This window comes from Aspergillus tubingensis, assembly GCF_013340325.1.
Source record: "Aspergillus tubingensis WU-2223L DNA, scaffold_6, whole genome shotgun sequence".
Classification (NCBI taxonomy): Eukaryota; Fungi; Ascomycota; class Eurotiomycetes; order Eurotiales; family Aspergillaceae; genus Aspergillus; species Aspergillus tubingensis.
Window position 1 is genome coordinate 2,420,888 of NW_023336280.1, and position 19,769 is coordinate 2,440,656.

Genomic DNA, 19,769 nt, shown 5'->3' on the forward strand with positions numbered 1-19,769 from the left:
ACGGACCAAGTAATTAGGTAGACCAGCTCGTGGTAGCAAGACAGCGTACTCTGCAAAGAGTGGAGATGTTAGGCAGATGAGAAAGGACACTGTCGCTTTAGCTGCATGAACCATTGGATCTGCGCAGGATCCACGGCTCCAGCCGACTGCAAGATCGAGGAATTCACAGGAGCAATGGACACGAGAAGTCGAGGTGGCAGTGATAAGCTTTCAGCCCATTGGAGCCACTCCCGGGTCGGGCTTATAGCTTAGATTATGGCGCCTATACATAGTAGCAATAGTCATTTACGATAGTATTCGCCCTCCAGTTCGAGACCGAGTTAGCAATTGACAAGTAAATGATGATTATTCACCTATAACTGAGTTTAGATATTTCCGCTCAGCAGAATGCTCTAGAAGGTTGAAAACCATAATTATGCATGCATATTGTACCTTATTGTCAGCAGATAGCTGAGAGGGAGGTGGAGAAACTGGCCATCGAGAGGTGTGATAGTTGAGATGACGATCTCGGCTCGGAGTTACTTTTGAGGGTCGATCCCGCCACTCCAGCAACTCCGATCTCCTAGCGAGCATCGCGATTCTGCGCCTGTCATGCTGTCATCCCATTAAGCAACCTCAATTGAATCTCAAAAACAGGGAGCCCGTTGACCGCCGGTTGCCCCCGGGAATACTGTTGACGAATGTGATTAACCGATGGGCAAATGGCACATCAACCCAACCTCCCGCAGTCAGTCTACCATATAGTCAATTGAATTACTGCCCGCCCGGCCGTTTCTCGTTTCTTGTCGTTTAACAGGCCGTCCGATGGCTTTCAATAGCCAGCCGTTGCGTTGCCCGACTCCTCGTCCCTCAATCTCTATTTCGCAATCTTCCTTCGACTCTCCTTCGTTCTTGACGGCCAAGACTAGTCGTGCACTCATACCCAACAAGTGTGGTAAACAGAACAATGCGTTGTGATTATTAGCAATCAATTATGTACAGGTAAAGATCAATTAAGCAGACACATAACCATGATTACATTTACGTTGACCTTATCGTCTATAATGCTCCACTAGGAATCGCGTCGGAAAGGTCAATCAACATCCAGCAGCGCACAAACGACTGCCCGAAGAAGTAGAAAAACATCTAGAATACAGCCTGGAAACAGCCAGGGCAGGTTATCTTGCCTGACGTATCCCCAGGGAGAATTTCACCCACTCCAATACGCCCTCGCTGGGATTAGCTTGGCGCCTTCCCTGCAAAGCAGCGGTGCCATATGCATAAGCTGGTCGCAAAGCAAGGCGACCAGGGTCGTCAGGTTCATTCATTAAATAAATATAAAGTTTTGGGGTGCCGGGTGTGAAACATCAAGGGTGGAATCCAAGGGCATTGTGTGGTTGGTACCCCGTCGCTAAGCCGTGAGTTTGCCAACATGGGCAGAGGCGTGAGAATAAAGATAAGTGGGGTTGAGACATCGTTCGCAAGGGCAGGTTGCGAGCGAGCGAGCATCGAGAGATGCGCTATTGCGCTTCCCTGAATGAATGAGATGAGATCCCATGACTTAAGCCTTGCGGGAGCGGGTAACCGGGCCATTGGCACGACCGGTCGACACAGCAGCTCCGTTGGACTTGTTGTTGCCCTTGGCGTCAGCGTGCGGCGCAGAGACCTCGAACTTGGCCATGTCGATAACAGCCTGCTTGCCAGTGTTGCGGCGGGGACGGCCGGCCTTGGCAGCCTTCTTGTAGGTTGCGACGTAGAAGGAAATGAAAAGGAAGAGGTAAGAGCTGATGACAGCCATGCCGGAGAAGGCGGCAAACTCCTCGCCGGCGCACTTGCCCATGTTGGGAACCCAGGGGAAGTAAGTAGAGGAGAAGTAGGTGTAGGAAGCGAAGTAGATGAAGCCTGCAATCCGGTTAGTTGAAGCGAGGACGGAGCTTGAAATGGTTACTAACCGAGATCGATAACGAACTGAATGATCTGGAGACGGGTGATCCACTCCTTCCACCAGATACGGATACCACGGGCACTCTGGAAGTAGTACCAGTACATGACGACGTGCACCAGAAGGTTGATGTCAATGACAACCCATTGAACCGCAGTCAAACCAATAAGCTGGGTATAGCAGAGAAGCGCCGTAGCGCCGTGGTGGTAGGTATGAAGGAAGGTAAGAGGCTTCTTCTTGAGGAACAGGAAGACAGTGTCGATGAGTTCGAGGTACTTGGTCAAGTAGTTGAGCTATTCGGCAATATCATTAGCATACTGGATCGATCGGAGCAATACTTGTCCAGCGCCGTAAGTACTTACGTAGTACAGAACAATAAGAGGCCGCGTCCATCCACCGTCGTGATCACAGATAGCATAGAAGATACCATGTCTCCAGACAGTAGGGAGAAGCTGCTCAATGAAGAGAGCCAAGAGAGTGCCGCTGATCAGGGTGAGGTAAAGATTGTGGATCATGAAGAGAGTGTTGAGCTTGAAGGCAGGTCTGTTCTTCATGAACTCACGGCCACCAAAGATGATGACATAGTAGGCAACGAGCGCCACGGCGGTTTCCTTGAAAGTAGACATGGGCGTCACGCCTTCTTCGAAGCGAAATTCGCTGGCGGGATAGCCCACCACCACCTCGAAGGCCTTGTCGAAGATAGGCCATAGGTGAATGCCAAAGGGCCGGTCAATTGACGGCAAAGGCAGACTTTGCAGAACATCCATGGTGAACGGAAACCTCAAGGTATCAAGACGAAGCAATGTATGCGACAGTGCAGTCGAAGAGAAACAACTCCGGAAGAATGACAGCGGAACGCTCCCTTTTTCGCTTTCTCAACTGGTCGCAGGAATGCGGACCGAAATAGCCGAAGGAACTGGGGGAGAAGAAGGGAAAAGAAGAAAAGCAGACGAGAAGGAGGATAAAAAGGAAGGAAAGAAGCGAAGCAATCGAGGTTGAGGGGGATACAGAGGAAGGAGAAGAGGAGGGAAGAAGCAAAAGAAGCAGAAGGAAAGGTGGAGAGGGTGGAATAAGAGCTGGCCTGCCTTGCAAATGGAAGGAGGATCAATCCGCGTGTCTTTTTTTTGGGCTTCCCGGCGCGCCCGCAGGGTCCGAATGCGGACTAGTGCAGCCTCGGCCAGCGGTTGAAAAGGGGCATTTTGCTCTAGGGCCCGGCGATCATGTGCCTTCCGGCCTCCGGGTCTCCCAGGCACTGAATTTTGTGTCCGCCGCTACAGTCCTTGGCTTAATTGCTTTCAGCGTCATTGTCTGTTAATCTTATCCTCAAGCTTAACATTTCCTGCATATCGATGGAGTTGCCAGGCACGTTGAGAGGGGTGTGCCCCAGATGTGCCGTTTCAAATTAGATTGGGATGTATCAATCTGGCCACTAATAGTCGGCAGTTCACTGGTTCCGTCAAACATGTTCGACCTTCTGGGGAAATCACAGACCACCTCACTTTCCCGTTCACATGCTTGGTCTGCCTCTCGCTTAGATACATACTGTACATTCTTCATCAGCCTCAATACAGACATTAGTAGTCAATCACTCTGGGCAGAAAGCGTGACTACGTGCTAGGATAGCCTATTGCCAAGACATTGAATTACTTCGTCTCAATTTTGGAACTTGAACGGGCGCAAGCTTTAATGGTAAATTGAAACAGATAACCAGGGTCCCTAGGGCACTTGCCGCAACCTTCTGAAACCCGATCGATCCAGATTTCCAATGTATGCAATGCGCATGGTCTTAGATCTTTACAAGGATATCTAAATTCAAGGTAAAACATGTCTGACGCATTCCATTGGTTTTCGAGAAGCCCTGTCAACAAACTGTGATGTTGTACTACTCCGAACTCCGAGTCAAACCAAATATATATAACGGAGACGGCTGGTTCGATCAGTACCATATAGGAGCATCAGTCCTTGCTAGTAGCAGCATCAAGTTTAGTAGATTACATTGGAGACAAAGGATTGATTCAAATTTGAGGCTTGGAGGAGATATAAGGATCGCCACATGGGGGTGTAAACTCAAAAGATCGCAGTTGGAGTCCCGGGACGCGGACCACCAGGAGAACCTTCATTTCAAGCGCGAGTCCCTGAATCTGATACCGTGACCTTGTTTGATAACTTGTTTGGTGGTGATTAGTCATGTTTGTCCAAGTCGCTCCGAGGCATGGACTGACCAGCCAATCAGAACTAACAATCAGGGCACATCGACATCCGCCAATCATCAACGGCATATAAAAATCCGGATGGGGGAGAGACCTGAGGCAGCGAATGACAGCATGCCTATTTATGCCTGAGGTATCCGTGGACTCGGGCGCGAACGGGAAAGCCGCAAGCCGCAAAAGAGAAGCGGGCGATTATCAATGACGGGCTGACCTGACTGCCGGCCTGAGGCAGCAACAACCTCACACCACCCGCAAAATCCTAGCGTAGCCGGCAGAACCTCTGACTTCGAACTTCGTCAACACCTCGCCCGTCCTGATCTCCCCTCACCCACGTCCATTCGTCCACCTCCACAACCCACCCTCCTCTCGCCATGTCGCCCATCTCCGTCTTCCGCGTCGCGACCCGTGCCGTCCGCCCTTCCGGCTTCATCAGAGCTGCTCAATTGCCCCGTCCCCGGGTGCAGGCCCCCGTTGCTCTGGCTATCGCCCGTCCCAGCTTCAGCACCTCCGCTAAGCGCTTCGGCGGTCACCACGAGGACGAGACATACGAGGAGTTCTCTGCCAGGTATGCAATTACCTTCCGTGAAGCCATTGGGTTCCGACGCTCCCTGCGTTGCACGATCCCCGATCCCAGGGCTTCCCACCACCAGCCTCCGAGACAATCCACACATCTTTCCTGATGATACAACACCAACCCGCGAATTCCACCCGTATAACTAACCCCAATATTTCGGTAGATTCGAGAAGGAATTCGACGGTGTCCAGGATGTCTTCGAGCTCCAGGTAAGCTAATCTGCCCATGCCGCACGATTCCAATCCGTCCCTATCAATTCCCTCCCCCATATAATCAGCAAAGCTGCCATTGGCAGATAAAACCGGACCGTCCGCACCCCCTTGGCGCCATATCAGACATCATTGCTGACAAGTTACTCTTCCCTCCATTTAGCGTAATCTCAACAACTGCTTCGCCTACGATCTCGTTCCCTCCGTTGAGGTCCTCACCGCTGCTCTGAAGGCTGCTCGTCGCGTCAACGACTACCCCACCGCTGTCCGGATCTTCGAGGGTGCGCTTTTTCCTCCCCCATTCATTACCGTTCCCTCTACATGACAATTGAACTTACGATTTCTCTCTCTTTTCTACAAATAGGTGTCAAGGCCAAGGTTGAGACCCAGGAGCAGTACAAGCAATACCTCGAGGCCCTTGAGGGTCTCCGCCAGGAGCTGGGTGTTGCTCTCCGTGAGGAGCTCTACCCCGAGGAGGCGTAAACGGCACGTCCCGACATATATCTCGTCATGTTTCATTTTGCTCCTTCCCCCGTCAATTGTGATAGGAAAGCTGTATACATACTCTAGAGTGCAGTTGGAATCGATTGAAGTCGCTGATCTATTCGGTGGGCCGTCTCTGATTAACGCCATCTGCTTCCGACTTCCTGATTGTCTGGGGGTGGAATGGAGGTGCACGCGTGCTTTTCTATACCAGTGCTACTATAAATTTTGTGAGCATTTATCTGTACTCTGTATTATTGGTGATAGTGCGGAAAATAAGAGGGTGTCATTTTCTTTTCCATTCCATCAATAATCTGCTTGGAGATGGGCTCAATCTAGATGCTGGAGGGGTTGAACCGAGTTGTTTAGTCTGGAGCAGTATGAAGAGAAGAGCGCCCTGACCAAAGCGAGGACAGACGGAAAAGGCGAATTATAATGCTAACCCGTGGGAAACAGCAGCATCTAATCTGATGTACTCAGGAGTCTTTTATTGCATCGATAGCGTGAAGCAGTATGAGAATATATATAGATACAGCCAAGGCCCGCTCCAGCGATCCTCTTCAAGGTAGCATAACACAACGAAGACTAAATAGTAGGAACAACAAGAAAGGAAGAATATATGAAAAGAACCGAGCCGTCAAACGCCGCCGAAATTCTGATATTGATTTTTGAATGACTCATGTCATGAAGGTGTATGTTATAGGAGAAGGAAATGAGGCCGTGATTGACACTTGCATTGAGGTTTGCATAGGCAACCTGCAACACTGGACGACACGAGATCTCTATTACCGGGGTGAACCCCCCAGGTTCCGAGGCCGAGATCATGACGCCTATGCGCCAGGGGAACGATACCTGTTCGTTGCACCTGTTGCAGAACCGGTTTCAAGAGCGCGGAGAATATCTGCGCCGCTATTATGCACATATAATTCGAATAAAATGCAGCTTTATTTTGTGCTAGCACGTCTAGTGCGTTCCGACATGGTGGAAGTAGCTAGGCCGGCAATCCTCCTTAGCCAGCCAAGATTCACCAGCATACATCTTGCCGGGTGTGCAGCCGGAACACTTCGGTGAGTTGGGGCAGTTGTAGTAGGGAATGTGATTGTAACCGATGTCACGGAACCTAATCGAAGACAAACTCGTAAGTAAGATAGCTATCGAACAAGTCGGGGCATTTTTAACGTACCAATGAACCTTGGCTGCGTCCGCGAAGAGACCAACACCAATCGAATGTACAGGAGCATCGCCCCATCTCTCGTAGAAGAAACCACCAGACCGGTCCAGATGGTCAAAGTAAGCAGAATACTGCTCGCCCCTGAAGAACTCCATGTCTCCGATCTCGAAGTTGGACCAGAAATGGCAGGTAGAATAACCATTTCCTCCTTCGGTGTGCTCCGGGCGGAGTTGGTCATCAGTGAGCCAGTTCATCATGTTGTTGTCCGAAACATAAGAGGGGTTTGCGGCGAGGAACTTCTTGGTCTCGGGCCAAAGAGATGGAATACTCTCCGGAGCGTCGAAAAGGTTGATGGTGAAACCGTATGTAATGTTGTAGTCGGCCATGTAACGGAAAACGTCGTAATCCACATCACAGAAGAACTTGACCTTGGGCTCGACTCGCCAGTAGTAACGGTATTTGGCAAGAGCGGGGTGCTGGTAGAACAGGCCACTGTTCCAGCGGCACATCTGGTGGTAGGAGACCTTATCACTATACTGGATGTTCTTCTCCTTCAGGATCTGCGCCGACTCTTTGAAGAGATCCCAATTGATCCACTCAGGGACTTCCCAGTGTTCCTTGGGCACCTGCTCTGTAAGGAAAAGTTAGACAATAAATGTCAGTCGGGTTAGATTGGTGTCTAATTACCGTAGTAGCATTTCGCCTTGGTTTCCGCCTGTGTGCGCTTCTTAAATTCCTCAGTGAACGGCACGTCGTTGAAGAAGATCCAGGGGTAGTTGAACTTGCTGTTCCAGGTGCGCTCGAGATCACGCATGGATGGAATCAGCTCGTTGAGCTCCTCGTTGCGGACGAGAGAGATCAGTGCCGCGCTGGCCCGAGGGGAGTCGGTGCTGTCGGGAGAATAGTCGCCATCTGTCGCACGCCATAAATGGCCTGTCGGTTCTCCAGTTGCTGTGGAAATGAGAAAGTGAGTTAGCAGAGGTAATAGAGATGATGCGAAAGAAGGCAAGAGAATGACGTTGGGGGAGCGTACGCTCTTTGAGAGGGTCTGAAGTTATGCCCTCATACGGCTGTGTTGCGTATGGCCCCTTACTAATGAAGGTGGGCGTTTTGTTCATCTGGAAGATGAGGAAGAGGATGAGGATGATGCACGAGGCACCCAGCATGCGAATGGGCCTTGCGACAGCCATCTTGCCTGTCAGCGAACCCCGGAGGAAGAGATGGCAGGAGAAGGAGCGACAGGAGAGCTGGCGAGACCAAGAGGGAGACTTGGAGTCTACTTGAGTTGCTATCGCCGCCGCCGCGACTCTGGATTCTTTGCCGCCTTCCCCCATCGGGCCTAGCGTGACCACATGCCCAAGATGGCAAGTCGTCAGCCATTAGTTGTCTCCGATCTGCCGCCCACGCCGCGTAACCACCTCCTGGCAACCAGCAATAATAATGGAGACTTTGTGTGTTCGATCTATCTAGTCCCCTCTCAGTAGTTTCCGCAATTGTCGCTTGCTCCATGGCCTATCATGGCCGTCGCAGCCAATGTGAGCGCGCTGACAGACGAGCTAATTATAGCCGTTGCGAAGTCCGATAGAAAGGCATTGCACTCAAGCCCATAATGTAAAGCAGATCTCATGCTGACGCTCCTGTCCAGGACACTCCACATTTCAGGACTTTAAAACGTCGGACTGAAGACACTTTCAAGTCGCATGCTTATGCGCGCACGGATCAATTCGCCGTCGCCAGCCAACTTGAAGGGCTGCAGGAGAAATTCCAAGTCCTTTGTAGGGATGAGTTGGCTGACGCTTTGCGTATCCGACTAACGGAGCTGCAAGAGCACCAAAGCTCATGGTTCCCCGAAATTCTATCTCTACTGCTGCAGCTGGCAGACCGCCCTGCGCAGCGGTCCAAGGTAGATCAAGTGGTAGCAGCCAAGCCCAGAGAGGAAGCGAAAGCACTTGTCTGGGATGAATTGGACGCCGCTGGATCAGCATATTGTGGCGAGGATATCTGGGAAGATGTAGATTATGGCGCTGATTCCTCTGATGAGGACCTTGCATCAGTGTCTACTGACAGCTACCATACACGCAATCAACCAGAAACGTCTGTCACGACAGAGGAGGACTATATGATCCCTGACGAAGTCTTCACCTCTGGAGAAAATGATGAATTCATTGATTCGATTGCTAAAGCACAATTTTGGAGAGACAAGGAGAGTCCGGTCACTGACAAGGCTGGTCCCGCTTCTCAAGTCATTACCGAGCTTCAGGTAGTAAGGGAGACTATATTCATGTTGCAAGGTCTCCCTACGTCTCAGTTTTGGCGATTTGATGGTAATATCGAAATAGACCGAAGATTTACCATCGCAGACCTGTCGAATGAGGCATTTCTCTCATTAATGCGATCCCTAAGCTCGACAGGAGCGAAACTGGATGTCCTTAGGCAATTTTGCAACGCGCCACAGGAGATTCCTTATATGCAAACGTTTCACCGGGGTCTGGAGAGCTGCCTAAGAAAGTTCGATATGTTTCTATCTAACGTGCAACACCAGTACCTTGCTCAGGCGTCAATCGTGTCCATTAGTCTTCTGCAGCTCTCTGAAGATGTTGGGCGGGAGTCCAGACTGCCTTTGATGTTGTCTGACCTTGTGTCTAGCTTAATGCCTAGCACTTCAAATACTGCTACGCAATGCCTCGACTCACTTTATGATCTCGTGTGCCTGACACAAGCTGCTGGTGACGATGCCATGTTCAAGTCCCTTGCTGAATTGTTCTTCTCATGCTTCGAAACCTATGCACATCCCATCCGTATGTGGATGGAAAAGGGCCAATTGGACGATTCTGTAGCTGGATTCTTCATAAGCAACAGTCAAAGTGACGGTGACCTGCGAACGTTATGGCATGACTGGTACGCATTGGATAAGGCTTCGATGCTCTCGAATTCCCCGAAGTTTATCCGACCTTTTGCTCACAATATCTTCATTACTGGCAAAAGCATGGTTTTTCTGCGACATCTGAACATGACCGAGGACGGCGAGATTCCACGGAAGGTCTCTTTAACATTGGACGAAGTATTACCGCCAGACTCCTCCTCAATCTGCCTCCCGTTCTCCGTCCTACTCGAGTCTTCATTCGGAAGATTAGTCGACGAAAACCATGCCCATACTTCGGCTCTGCTAAGGAGGGAGCTTGGCCAGCAATGTGGCTTATGGACGTCACTACAAGCACTTGGGTATATTTATCTCGGCAAAGATATGAGCATCTTCGGACCAATTGACAGCAAGATATTCGAACTTATCGATAGAGGAAAAGGCGCTTGGAGCGACCGATTCCTGCTCACTGAAGTGGCCCAAAGCGCCTTCAGTACCCTGCCATTCATCGATCCTTCTAGGCTTATCGTCCGAACACCAAAAGAAGCACACAGCAATGCAGTCAGCCGCAGCCGCTCGGTCAAGGTGCTGGATGCCATTTCATTCGACTACATCTTGCCTTGGCCTGTAGCCAATATAATCACAAAGGATACTCTCTTGGGCTACCGGCGAATCTCTACATTCCTCATGCAACTCCGCAGAGCCAAACACACGATAGTAAAACAACGACTGCAGCACAACAACCAATCCGATAAGATCCAAGACTCAAGGAACAACACACTGAGCTACGCTCTCAGACACAACATGCTCTGGTTCCTGAACGTTGTATACAGTCACATGACGGATTTTGTCATCTCTGCAGCGACGCATTCCCTGGGAAAAGACCTTTCTGCTTCTGCAGATGTGGACGCCATGATAGCGGCGCATCGCTCCTTCATGCAATCCCTAGAGGAACAATGCCTCCTATCCACCAACTTGAATGCTCTTCACCAGGCTATCATCACCATCCTAGACCTCTGCGTCAGCTTCGCAGACATCCAAAACTCACGCTATGGTGACCATAACCTCGACCCGACGCGCACCGCTACCAAGAGCGCAAAATCTATGCATCGCAAGAATGCACAGTACTCTGAACCTGACCAGGACGACCCAAGCGAAGATGACGATGACGATGATTCCGACGTAGACGAAGACAATCTCGCTGCCTCGTTCCACGAAACGCACTACATGCAACGACTCCGAGATATCAAAGACCAGTTCAATCGTCTGTTAGCGTTCATTGTGGCTGGTCTGAGGGGTGTAGGGCGTGTCGATGGCCAACTAAGTTGGGAGATATTGGCCGAGAAGCTCGAGTGGAGGAAGGCAAGCGGTCAGCAGCAGAGTCTTGTACTGTAATTTCTTCTTGTGCGGGGGGTTTTGGAAATTGGTTAGGATAGGATAGGTTTATGATACCCGGGAATTGAAACGTCTTGTGTTATTAACTGCAATGATGGTCCAGTTTGAATAAATAATGTAACAAAGGGTACATTTTTCACATTAACATGCCAGATAATACTAATATATTCGATATTCCCATTCAAACATGAAGGTTGCCACATTTTGATCGATCGTAAACTGTAATGCCGAGAGGGGGCCATGTAGGGAGTGGATAATATTGAAAAGCCCCCACTGCAGAAGAGCTATGTCCCACGTGATTATTGAAGAAAAGATCACATTCTGATTCCTATTTCCTATGTAGATAGAGTATTTGCAGGTAGGCAAAAAGAGATTATTTCACAACATGTCATCGTAAATGCATCAAGTTTAATATGGGAAAAAAAGTTCATAGTATAATTTATATCGTAAAAGCCAATAACATGCGCCGTACATTTTCTCGCCACTGATTTAGCAGGCATTCGATAAAAGCACCCCCAATTTTTGAGATATGAAGAAACGAGGCCAAAAAAAGTGGCAAAAGAGTCGAGTATGGACTACCCTTTTAACCAACCCATCTTCTGGCGCTGTAGAAGACACGGCCCCAAGGACCAATGTCACCCCACTCCTCAGCCTTGCTAGGCAGGTAGCTGGCAATACCACCCAGAACAGTACGCTCGGGGTGAGGCATGATAGCCAAGACACGACCATCAGCGTTACGGATACCGGCAATACCCTCGGGACTGCCGTTGGGGTTGGCAGGGTACTTCATGGTCGGCTTGAGGGTGGCAGTGTCGACATACTGGACGACAGCACCGCCGTCGTTGACGAACGATTGAGGGGTGGTGCCGGAAGCGGGAGCGAACGAGGCACGACCCTCTCCGTGGGCGACAGCGATGGGGAGAGAGGAGCCGTTCATGCCGTGCAGGAAAACACTGGGGCGGGAAGGATTGGGGTCGGAGACGCGGACCATGCAGACACGACCTTCGTACTGTTCGCTAGCGTTCCGCTCGAAGCTGGGCCAGTTCTGAGCGCCAGGGATCAGATCCTTAAGACGCGAAAGGAACTGGCAACCATTGCAGACACCAAGTGCGAAAGTGTCAGGACGCTGGAAGAAGGACTGGAATTCGTTGCGGGTGTTCTCGTGCAGCAGGACAGACTTGGCCCAACCCTGACCAGCACCCAGGACATCACCGTACGAGAAACCACCGCAGGCGGCGAGACCAACGAAGCTGGAGAGGGATACACGGCCGGAGATGATGTCGGTCATGTGAACGTCAACAGCAGAGAAGCCAGCATTGCTGAAAGCAAAGGCCATCTCTGCTTGACTGTTTACACCCTGTTCACGGAGGATGGCAACACGGGGCTTGTTGCTGAAGGGGGACATTTGAGTCAGACTGGTCATAAAAGGCATGGCCTTGTCCTTCGGGTCGAAGGTCAGGTTCCAGGACAGACCAGGGTCGGCATCGTCGGCAATGCTGGCAAACTCCTGATCGGCGCAAGCAGCGTTGTCACGGATCTTCTGCATGTTGTAGGAGGTGGTGGCCCAGGTTTGCTGGAGGTTGGCGCGGCTGTTGCGGTACACCAGGGTGTGCTTGTGGTAGATGGTAAGGTTCGTCTTCGGCTTTTCGGAGACACGTCCAATCTTGTGGATCAGACCAGCAGGAGGACCGCAGGTGGCAAAGCAAGAGCGGAACTGAATTTCGTGCTCCTTGCGGACCTGGAACACGGCACCCAATTCCTCAGTGAAAAGAGTCTCCACAACATCCTTGGTGCTGGAGCTGGAGCAAATGTTGTCGAGCATGATCTCAACACCACAGCGTCCAGCAAACATCATCTCCGCAAGAGTGGTGAACAGACCACCGTCGGAGCGATCGTGGTAGGCCAGAACGATACCGGCGTCTTGCAAAGATTGCGTAGCATCGAAGAAGTCCTTGAAGATCTCAACATCACGCACGTCAGGGCACTCGTCACCAACCTGCTTGAAAACTTGAGCAAGAGCAGAACCACCCAGAGTCTTCCGACCGAAAGAGAGATCAACGAACATGAGAACAGTTTCGCCAACCTCCTCGGGACGACGAAGGGCAGGGGTCCAGGTCTTCCGGAAGTTGCCCACAGGGGCGAAGGCAGTGATGACCAGAGACATGGGGGCAGTAACCTCTTTGGCTTCCTGAGAAGCCTCATCCTTCCACTTCATCTTCATGGACATAGAGTCCTTTCCAACAGGAATGCTGATGCCAAGCTTGGGGCAGAGATCCATACCGATGGCCTCTACAGCCTCATAGATGGCAGCACCCTCGCCTGGGTGGTTGCTAGCCGACATCCAGTTGGCGGAAAGCTTCACACGGCTCAGGCGGTCGACCAGGTCAGCGGCAGCAATGTTCATAAGAGATTCTGCGACTGCCATGCGCGCGGAAGCCGCGGGGGAGATCAAAGCAAGACTGGGCTTTTCACCCATGGCCATGGCCTCACCGGTCTTGACACCTTGAACCAACGCCGTGGCAGTGACAGCAACGTCGGAAACAGGAGTCTGCCACCGGCCAACCATCTGGTCGCGGGCAGTGAGACCACCGACCGTCCTGTCACCGATGGTGATGAGGAAAGACTTAGAGCCAACAGCAGGGAGAGACAGGACCCTGTTCGCGGCTTCACCAATGAGTTCGAGGTTGTTCGAGGCCATTGATGGGAGATACGTGGTGAGGCTGGCATCCACAGCGGGCAGCTTCAATTTGCGGGAATCCACGACCCTAGTCATCTTCGGAGGCTTTCCGAAAAGGACAGAGAGAGGCAGATCAATGGGCTTGGGGTACTCAGTGGAGTCCCTGTCCAAGAGAATAAGCCTCTTCTCTTCCTCCGACGTGCCACCACCACGGCCAACGACAGAGAAACCGCAACGCTCACGGTGAGCAATAGCAGTGAACTTGTTCATGCTCTCCTCGCCAACGGCCAGCACATATCTTTCCTGAGCTTCGCAGCACCAGATCTGCATGGGGCTCATGCTCTTGTCGGCACTGTCCACCTCACGAAGTTCGAAAGTGGCTCCCAGACCAGAGTCATGGATCAGTTCGGGAAGAGCATTGGAAAGACCTCCAGCACCAACATCATGAATAAACTTAATGGGGTTGTTGTCACCCATAGCCGTGCATGCGTTGATCACTTCCTGAGCCCTGCGCTGAACTTCAGCGTTACCTCTCTGCACACTGGCGAAGTCAAGGTCGGCGGATCCTTCACCAGAGGTAATACTAGAGGCAGCACCGCCACCGAGACCAATCAGCATAGCAGGGCCACCCAGCACAACAAGGAAGGCTCCAGGCTTGACAGCCTCGGGCTTCTTGATGGCATGGTCGGGTCTAACAGTTCCGACACCACCAGCAATCATGATGGGCTTGTGGTAGCCGCGGAGCTCAGTCTGGCCGTTACCAACGTCGATCTCAGTCAAGAGGGTACGGAAGTAACCGGAAATGCAGGGCCGTCCGAACTCGTTGTTGTAATGAGCACTACCGATGGGTGCTTCAAGCATAATGTCCAGACTGCTTGCGATGTGGTTGGGCTTACCAACATCGAGCTCCCAAGGTTGCCTCAGATCCGGGATGAGGAGATCGGAAACACAGTAACCAGAGAGACCAGCCTTGGGCTTCGAACCCCGGCCCACGGCACCTTCATCACGAATCTCACCACCAGATCCGGTCGCAGCACCGGGGTAGGGGGAAACGGCTGTGGGGTGGTTGTGTGTTTCGACCTTAGCCAGGAAATGAACAAGTTCCTTAGTGTGGTTCCATTCACCAGTGGCCGAGTTGGGAGCCCAGAAAGCGGATTCGTCTCCTTCAAGGACAGCAGCGTTATCGCTGTAGGCACTGACCGTGTACTCTGGGTGCTTCTTGTGGGTGTTGCGGATCATGGCAAACAGACTGTTAGGCATCTGCTTTCCGTCGATGACCCACGATGCGTTGAACTGCTTATGACGGCAATGCTCGGAGTTGACCTGGGCGAACATGAACAGCTCGACATCGGTCGGATCGCGAGCAATAGGGCCGTTGGGACCATAGGCTTCAGCCAGGTAATCAATTTCGGACTCTTCAAGAGCCAATCCGAGCCGCTTGTTTGCCTCCTGCAGGACCTCCTTGGGAGATTTGCCACTTCCGTGCAGGGGGATCGTCTCGAGAGGCAGACGGCTGTGCTCGGAGAACATCAGGTGCAAGTCAGGCTCTTCCTCGCTGATGACCTGAGTCATCCGATCGTGCAAGATATCCTGGTATCCCGACTTGTACTCGCCAGAGCCTGCGCGCAGGCAGGAGATCTTCATACCCCGCTCAATGCGATTGACATATTTGCGCAGACCACAAACATGGGAAATACCAGTAGCCTGAGAGCTCCAGGGGGAGATTGTACCAGTGCGGGGGAAGATGTGGAAGACATCGGAAGGACCATCTTCAGCGCTGAACGAGGGCGGGACGTCGGTGATATCGCCATAGTGAAGGAGCTGTTCCAAGACACCTTGTTGGGGAGCGTCCAGCGGCTGGGAGAGGTAAACGTAATGAACCCATTGGGCACGGACATCCTGTGCACCAATGCTGGCAGCAATTGCACGACCACGAGAACGGGAGAAGGCAACAGAGCCAGGGATGGCCAAGTAGGTGGAGTCGGAGGCCATTGTGAAGTTGTGGGTATTCGGTCGGTGCGGAATTTAGGAAACAGGTGGGAGGGTAGAACGGAATGTAGTGTTGTACTTGAATAAGGGGAACAATGTAGTCCCCTGGATGAAGGTGTCACAGACACACCTCTCGCGTGTGAGTTCGACTGACTGAGGAGCACAGCGACGGGGCGTTGAGCTGCTCGTCGAGTCACAAAATTATTCTCCTCCACGGTTGCGGGTGGGAAAAACCACCCCGCGCTAATCCGCTTCCGGCTTATCGCCTCCTTATCGCTCACGTGCACTGTCGCTTTTCCCCGGAAAACTGTACGCTTCTGCCTCAGGCCTGCAGATAATCGTCGATGACATTTTAACATTCGCCACAAAGTAGCTATGAGGGTGTCATGGAATGGATAGCTCAGAGATATCAACTATAATCTGTTTGATGTAGCAGTTTATGATGAGACTAGTAGACCCAGAGTACCAAAATACACGTTCACCCAATGCCGTCAAAGTCTTCGGAAAACGCTGACTACAGACATTCCATCATCGAGCTTTGTTATGGATCATTCGAAAACAATCGGGTTGTTCAACTGAATGGAGCCAGGATGGGCCATAGCTCAGAGATAGCTCCTTGTGGCGTTGAGTGGTTGATGAGCGGTTGATTGTGCCCGCTGATGTCGTGGAAAGGTCCATTCTCGATATTGTTCACCCTGTATGATTAAAGCATGTTCTGTTGGCCCAATTAGATGCAAAGATCAAAACCTACGATCTGATAAAGAAAACTAAACACATTCTGGTCTAGATTGATGGACTCCACAAGATATGTCCTGGCTCTCCTTTTCCATTACAAACCGATTGTCTCCATGTAGGGAAACTTTCCTATTTGGGAAACATGCTCCGAAGCACCCTTCCGGGTTGCTGGCGGAAACCACGAAATCTTCAAGTAAGAGCAATGCACTTTAATCCTTGGCTTTGCAGCTTGGCAGCGGAGACTTCTTTTCATATGCAATGGAGGTGGCAGACTCAGGCCTTAGCGCTTTGGATTTAGCATGAAGCCACGCAATGCTCCATGGCGGCAAAGCCATGGTTCAATGGGCTCTTCACCTGAGAAATATTCCTTTCTATCCGATTACTTCTATAATGTCTGTCTGAAATGAGATGGCATACCTTGCAAGTCAAGATTTTCTGAGAGAGTGTTGATCTATGCACACCTTATCTCCCTAGCCTCACCTGAAAATATACTCCGATATTGGACACGCACTTGCATCTAATGAAATTGAAGAAAGCATGATAAAGCTTTTTCTGAAGCCAATAAGTAGAAGCCGTGTTAAAGTGTTCGTACTCTCGTGGCATATTCCCTGATCAGGCTAGCTCTCTAACTTCCTGATAGAGTAAGATATCTGCTAGCCGGCCCGACATACTGCCCTACATACTGCCCTTTCAGGAAATATGTCTCCCATGGATACTTGGACTTCCTTCTACCTCGTATACGACCGAACTAGAACCTTCAAATTACCGGCGATCATAGCAGGCATGGCCGTCTATATATACAAGCAAAGCCCTCGCGTGGCTACTGGGGGTTACATGTACATCTCAGAACAATATTAATCATTGCACGGGTGTCTGCCTCGCACGACGACCTCTCAAGACATGGATGAAACATACCACTCCAACTATTCAAATAATCATGTCTCACGAGCTCTCACAACTGAGACCGATCCTTTGGATCTACCCTATCGTCAGGTGACCGAGAACGCCAACATGGAGGAATACACGACGGAAACCACCACAGGAGAAATCATCAAACCAGTCCGGTCCGCTGCTACAGGGAAAATGGAAGACTGGAAGCTGGTAACCTTCAGTGTCGACGATCCCGAGAACCCAAAAAATTGGTCCAAAGCCTTCAAATGGTATTGTACCATGGTGGTCTCATTCACATGCTTTGTCGTCGCTTTCGCTAGTAGTGTCATCACGGCCGATATCGAAGGCCCTGCAGAACAATTCGGCGTTTCTCGAGAGGTTAGCCTTATCGTCGTTACTGTGTTCGTTATTGGCTTTGGTGTCGGTAAGTCTCTCCCAGTGATTTGGCTTGATAAACTTCTCTGACTAGGCTCAGGTCCCATGGCTTTTGCCCCCCTGTCCGAAATGGTGGGCCGGCGGATGATATACGCAAGCACGCTCTTACTAGCTGTCATTTTCATTATTCCCTGCGCCGTAGCTCCAAATATCGGGACCCTCATTGTCTGCAGAGCTATTGATGGGATCGCGTTCAGTGCTCCCATGACGCTAGTGGGTGGAACTTTGGCCGATCTTTGGAAGAATGAAGAGCGAGGTGTTCCGATGGCAGCGTTCTCAGCCAGTCCATTCATTGGGCCTGCCATTGGACCGCTGGCTGGCGGTTATCTCGCCGACGCTACTAACTGGAAGTGGCTTTACTGGTTGCAGTTAATCCTGGCCTTCGTTGCTTGGGTGCTGATCACCTTCACTGTTCCAGAGACGTATGCACCAACTCTTCTCAAGCGGAGAGCGAAGAAATTAAGAAAACAAGAGGACGATCCTAGCTACGTGACGGAAACGGAGCTAGATTCTCGACCTATGGGCGAGAAGTTGCGGGTGTTCCTCTTCCGCCCATTCCAGCTTCTGTTCCTAGAACCCATTGTTCTGTTCATCGCACTTTACATGTCGGTTCTATACGGTTTGCTGTACATGTTCTTCGTTGCGTGAGTAGTGCACTATTTGCTATTAAGACCATCTTACTGACTGCAATATCAGCTATCCTGTGGTATACCAATCTGGGAAAGGATGGAGTGCCGGCTCGACCGGTCTTATGTTCATCCCACTTGCCATTGGCGTACTGATGAGTGCCGCTTGCGCACCTTTTGTCAACAAGCACTACCTATCTCTTTACACTAAGTACGGAGGAAAGCCTCCTGCTGAAGCTCGATTGATTCCGATGATGTTTTCTTGTTGGCTTATACCCATCGGACTGTTCATTTTTGCTTGGACCTCATATCCCACTATTCATTGGATTGGACCTGCTATTGGAGGCTGGCCAGTTGGATTCGGATTTATCTTCTTATATAATTCGGCCAATAATTATCTTGGTATGCTCGCCATCCAAAGACTATAAGGACTTCCTTGCTGACCTATTTTAGTGGATACGTACCAGCACCAGGCCGCATCTGCGCTTGCCGCTAAGACATTCCTTCGCTCAATGTGGGGTGCATCTACTGTACTCTTTACTGAGCAGATGTATGATCGCCTTGGGTACCAGTGGGCAAGCTCGTTGCTTGCTTTCATTGCGCTGGCTTGCTGCGCGATTCCGTACGTCTTCTACTTCAAAGGAGCGTCCATTCGGCGGTTTTCGCGTTATGCCTTCAGTGACGACGAAGAGAATGGAGAGAAAAGTTAAGCAGTCGAAAAAGTAGCTGCACGAAGCCCAATCGATCATTTGGGGCTCTTTGACTCCAACATGATACCTATTATATACTCAACTAATCTCTGCTCTTGGACCCTGCAAAATGCCTGAAAGAGTGATGCGTTGTTGATATCAAGATTTTATGTACATCACGTCTTTCTTAATATATATGACTCATGAATATTTAGAAGAATTATATGCAGCATATGGCAGACCTAAAATGGAACTTGCAAGACTATTCTAAACTAAGGCATGATGTCTGACAGCATATAATAGCCCTTCCTACATGTGAGGTACTTGGATCTTGATAAATAGAGACTATTTGATCTCAGTAGATCAACACCCAATAATAGACTTTTCTGTCTCTGGTTATTTTCACCTGATTACTACTGGTGGTCAATGTGCGGCCAAGTTGTTGAAACAAAACCATGTTATTTTCCTTGGCCAGGGGAAAATTGGTGTCGCTCTTGGCTATGTTTAACATGCAAATTACCACTCGCAATCGGAATCGATGGAAATTTCGGGTTGGTATAAGTTCGAATCTGGATTATCAAATTAACATGTATGTTTTATTGGCCGAGAATGTTACATCCAATAATCTCATCACCCTCACTCCGTGGAGCCATTGACGGATTACCCGATCCGGCGACCCATAAGCTACTACTACAACAACAACTATGTGGACACTTTGAGACCAGTAAGTTACATCGTGGCTTCAGCTCAATTTAGAGGCTTTGCTCCGCAGTTGCAATTTTGCTTCTAAGCTACTTATTCAAGGCTCCAGTCTAAAGGCACACAGTGACATGCTTGAATAAACCTGCAACTACGTCTATGTTTGTTGACACTTACGATGCACGCAACAACACTAATCTCGCTA

The 19,769-nt window shown here is 50.5% G+C and overlaps 6 protein-coding genes across 6 annotated transcripts; 3 read left to right on the forward strand and 3 right to left on the reverse strand.

The window, feature by feature from the left end:
• Nucleotides 1–1,540: 1,540 nt before the first annotated feature.
• On the reverse strand, nucleotides 1,541–2,688 carry AtWU_04560 (elongation of very long chain fatty acids protein; the record flags this gene model as incomplete). The annotated part of the gene is made up of 3 exons (XM_035499671.1): nucleotides 1,541–1,881; nucleotides 1,932–2,214; nucleotides 2,284–2,688. 3 exons carry the CDS (start codon nucleotides 2,686–2,688, stop codon nucleotides 1,541–1,543), a joined length of 1,029 nt encoding a protein of 342 aa, XP_035355564.1.
• A 1,814-nt stretch (nucleotides 2,689–4,502) lies between these two features.
• AtWU_04561 (cytochrome c oxidase subunit VI) lies at nucleotides 4,503–5,397 on the forward strand (the record flags this gene model as incomplete). The annotated part of the gene is made up of 4 exons (XM_035499672.1): nucleotides 4,503–4,696; nucleotides 4,869–4,914; nucleotides 5,078–5,195; nucleotides 5,279–5,397. 4 exons carry the CDS (start codon nucleotides 4,503–4,505, stop codon nucleotides 5,395–5,397), a joined length of 477 nt encoding a protein of 158 aa, XP_035355565.1.
• Nucleotides 5,398–6,360: 963 nt separating this feature from the next.
• On the reverse strand, nucleotides 6,361–7,758 carry AtWU_04562 (glycosyltransferase family 15 protein; the record flags this gene model as incomplete). Its single annotated transcript, XM_035499673.1, has 4 exons — nucleotides 6,361–6,517; nucleotides 6,581–7,199; nucleotides 7,256–7,519; nucleotides 7,602–7,758. The coding sequence occupies 4 exons, from the start codon at nucleotides 7,756–7,758 to the stop codon at nucleotides 6,361–6,363; spliced, it is 1,197 nt and encodes a 398-aa protein (XP_035355566.1).
• Nucleotides 7,759–8,085: 327 nt separating this feature from the next.
• Nucleotides 8,086–10,823, forward strand: AtWU_04563 (putative gamma-tubulin complex component GCP5; the record flags this gene model as incomplete). The annotated part of the gene is made up of 2 exons (XM_035499674.1): nucleotides 8,086–8,157; nucleotides 8,214–10,823. 2 exons carry the CDS (start codon nucleotides 8,086–8,088, stop codon nucleotides 10,821–10,823), a joined length of 2,682 nt encoding a protein of 893 aa, XP_035355567.1.
• A 583-nt stretch (nucleotides 10,824–11,406) lies between these two features.
• AtWU_04564 (phosphoribosylformylglycinamidine synthase) lies at nucleotides 11,407–15,492 on the reverse strand (the record flags this gene model as incomplete). The annotated part of the gene is made up of 1 exon (XM_035499675.1): nucleotides 11,407–15,492. One exon carries the CDS (start codon nucleotides 15,490–15,492, stop codon nucleotides 11,407–11,409), a length of 4,086 nt encoding a protein of 1,361 aa, XP_035355568.1.
• A 1,632-nt stretch (nucleotides 15,493–17,124) lies between these two features.
• On the forward strand, nucleotides 17,125–18,886 carry AtWU_04565 (MFS transporter; the record flags this gene model as incomplete). The annotated part of the gene is made up of 4 exons (XM_035499676.1): nucleotides 17,125–17,539; nucleotides 17,591–18,194; nucleotides 18,247–18,578; nucleotides 18,630–18,886. The coding sequence occupies 4 exons, from the start codon at nucleotides 17,125–17,127 to the stop codon at nucleotides 18,884–18,886; spliced, it is 1,608 nt and encodes a 535-aa protein (XP_035355569.1).
• Between the last annotated feature and the right edge of the window lie 883 nt (nucleotides 18,887–19,769).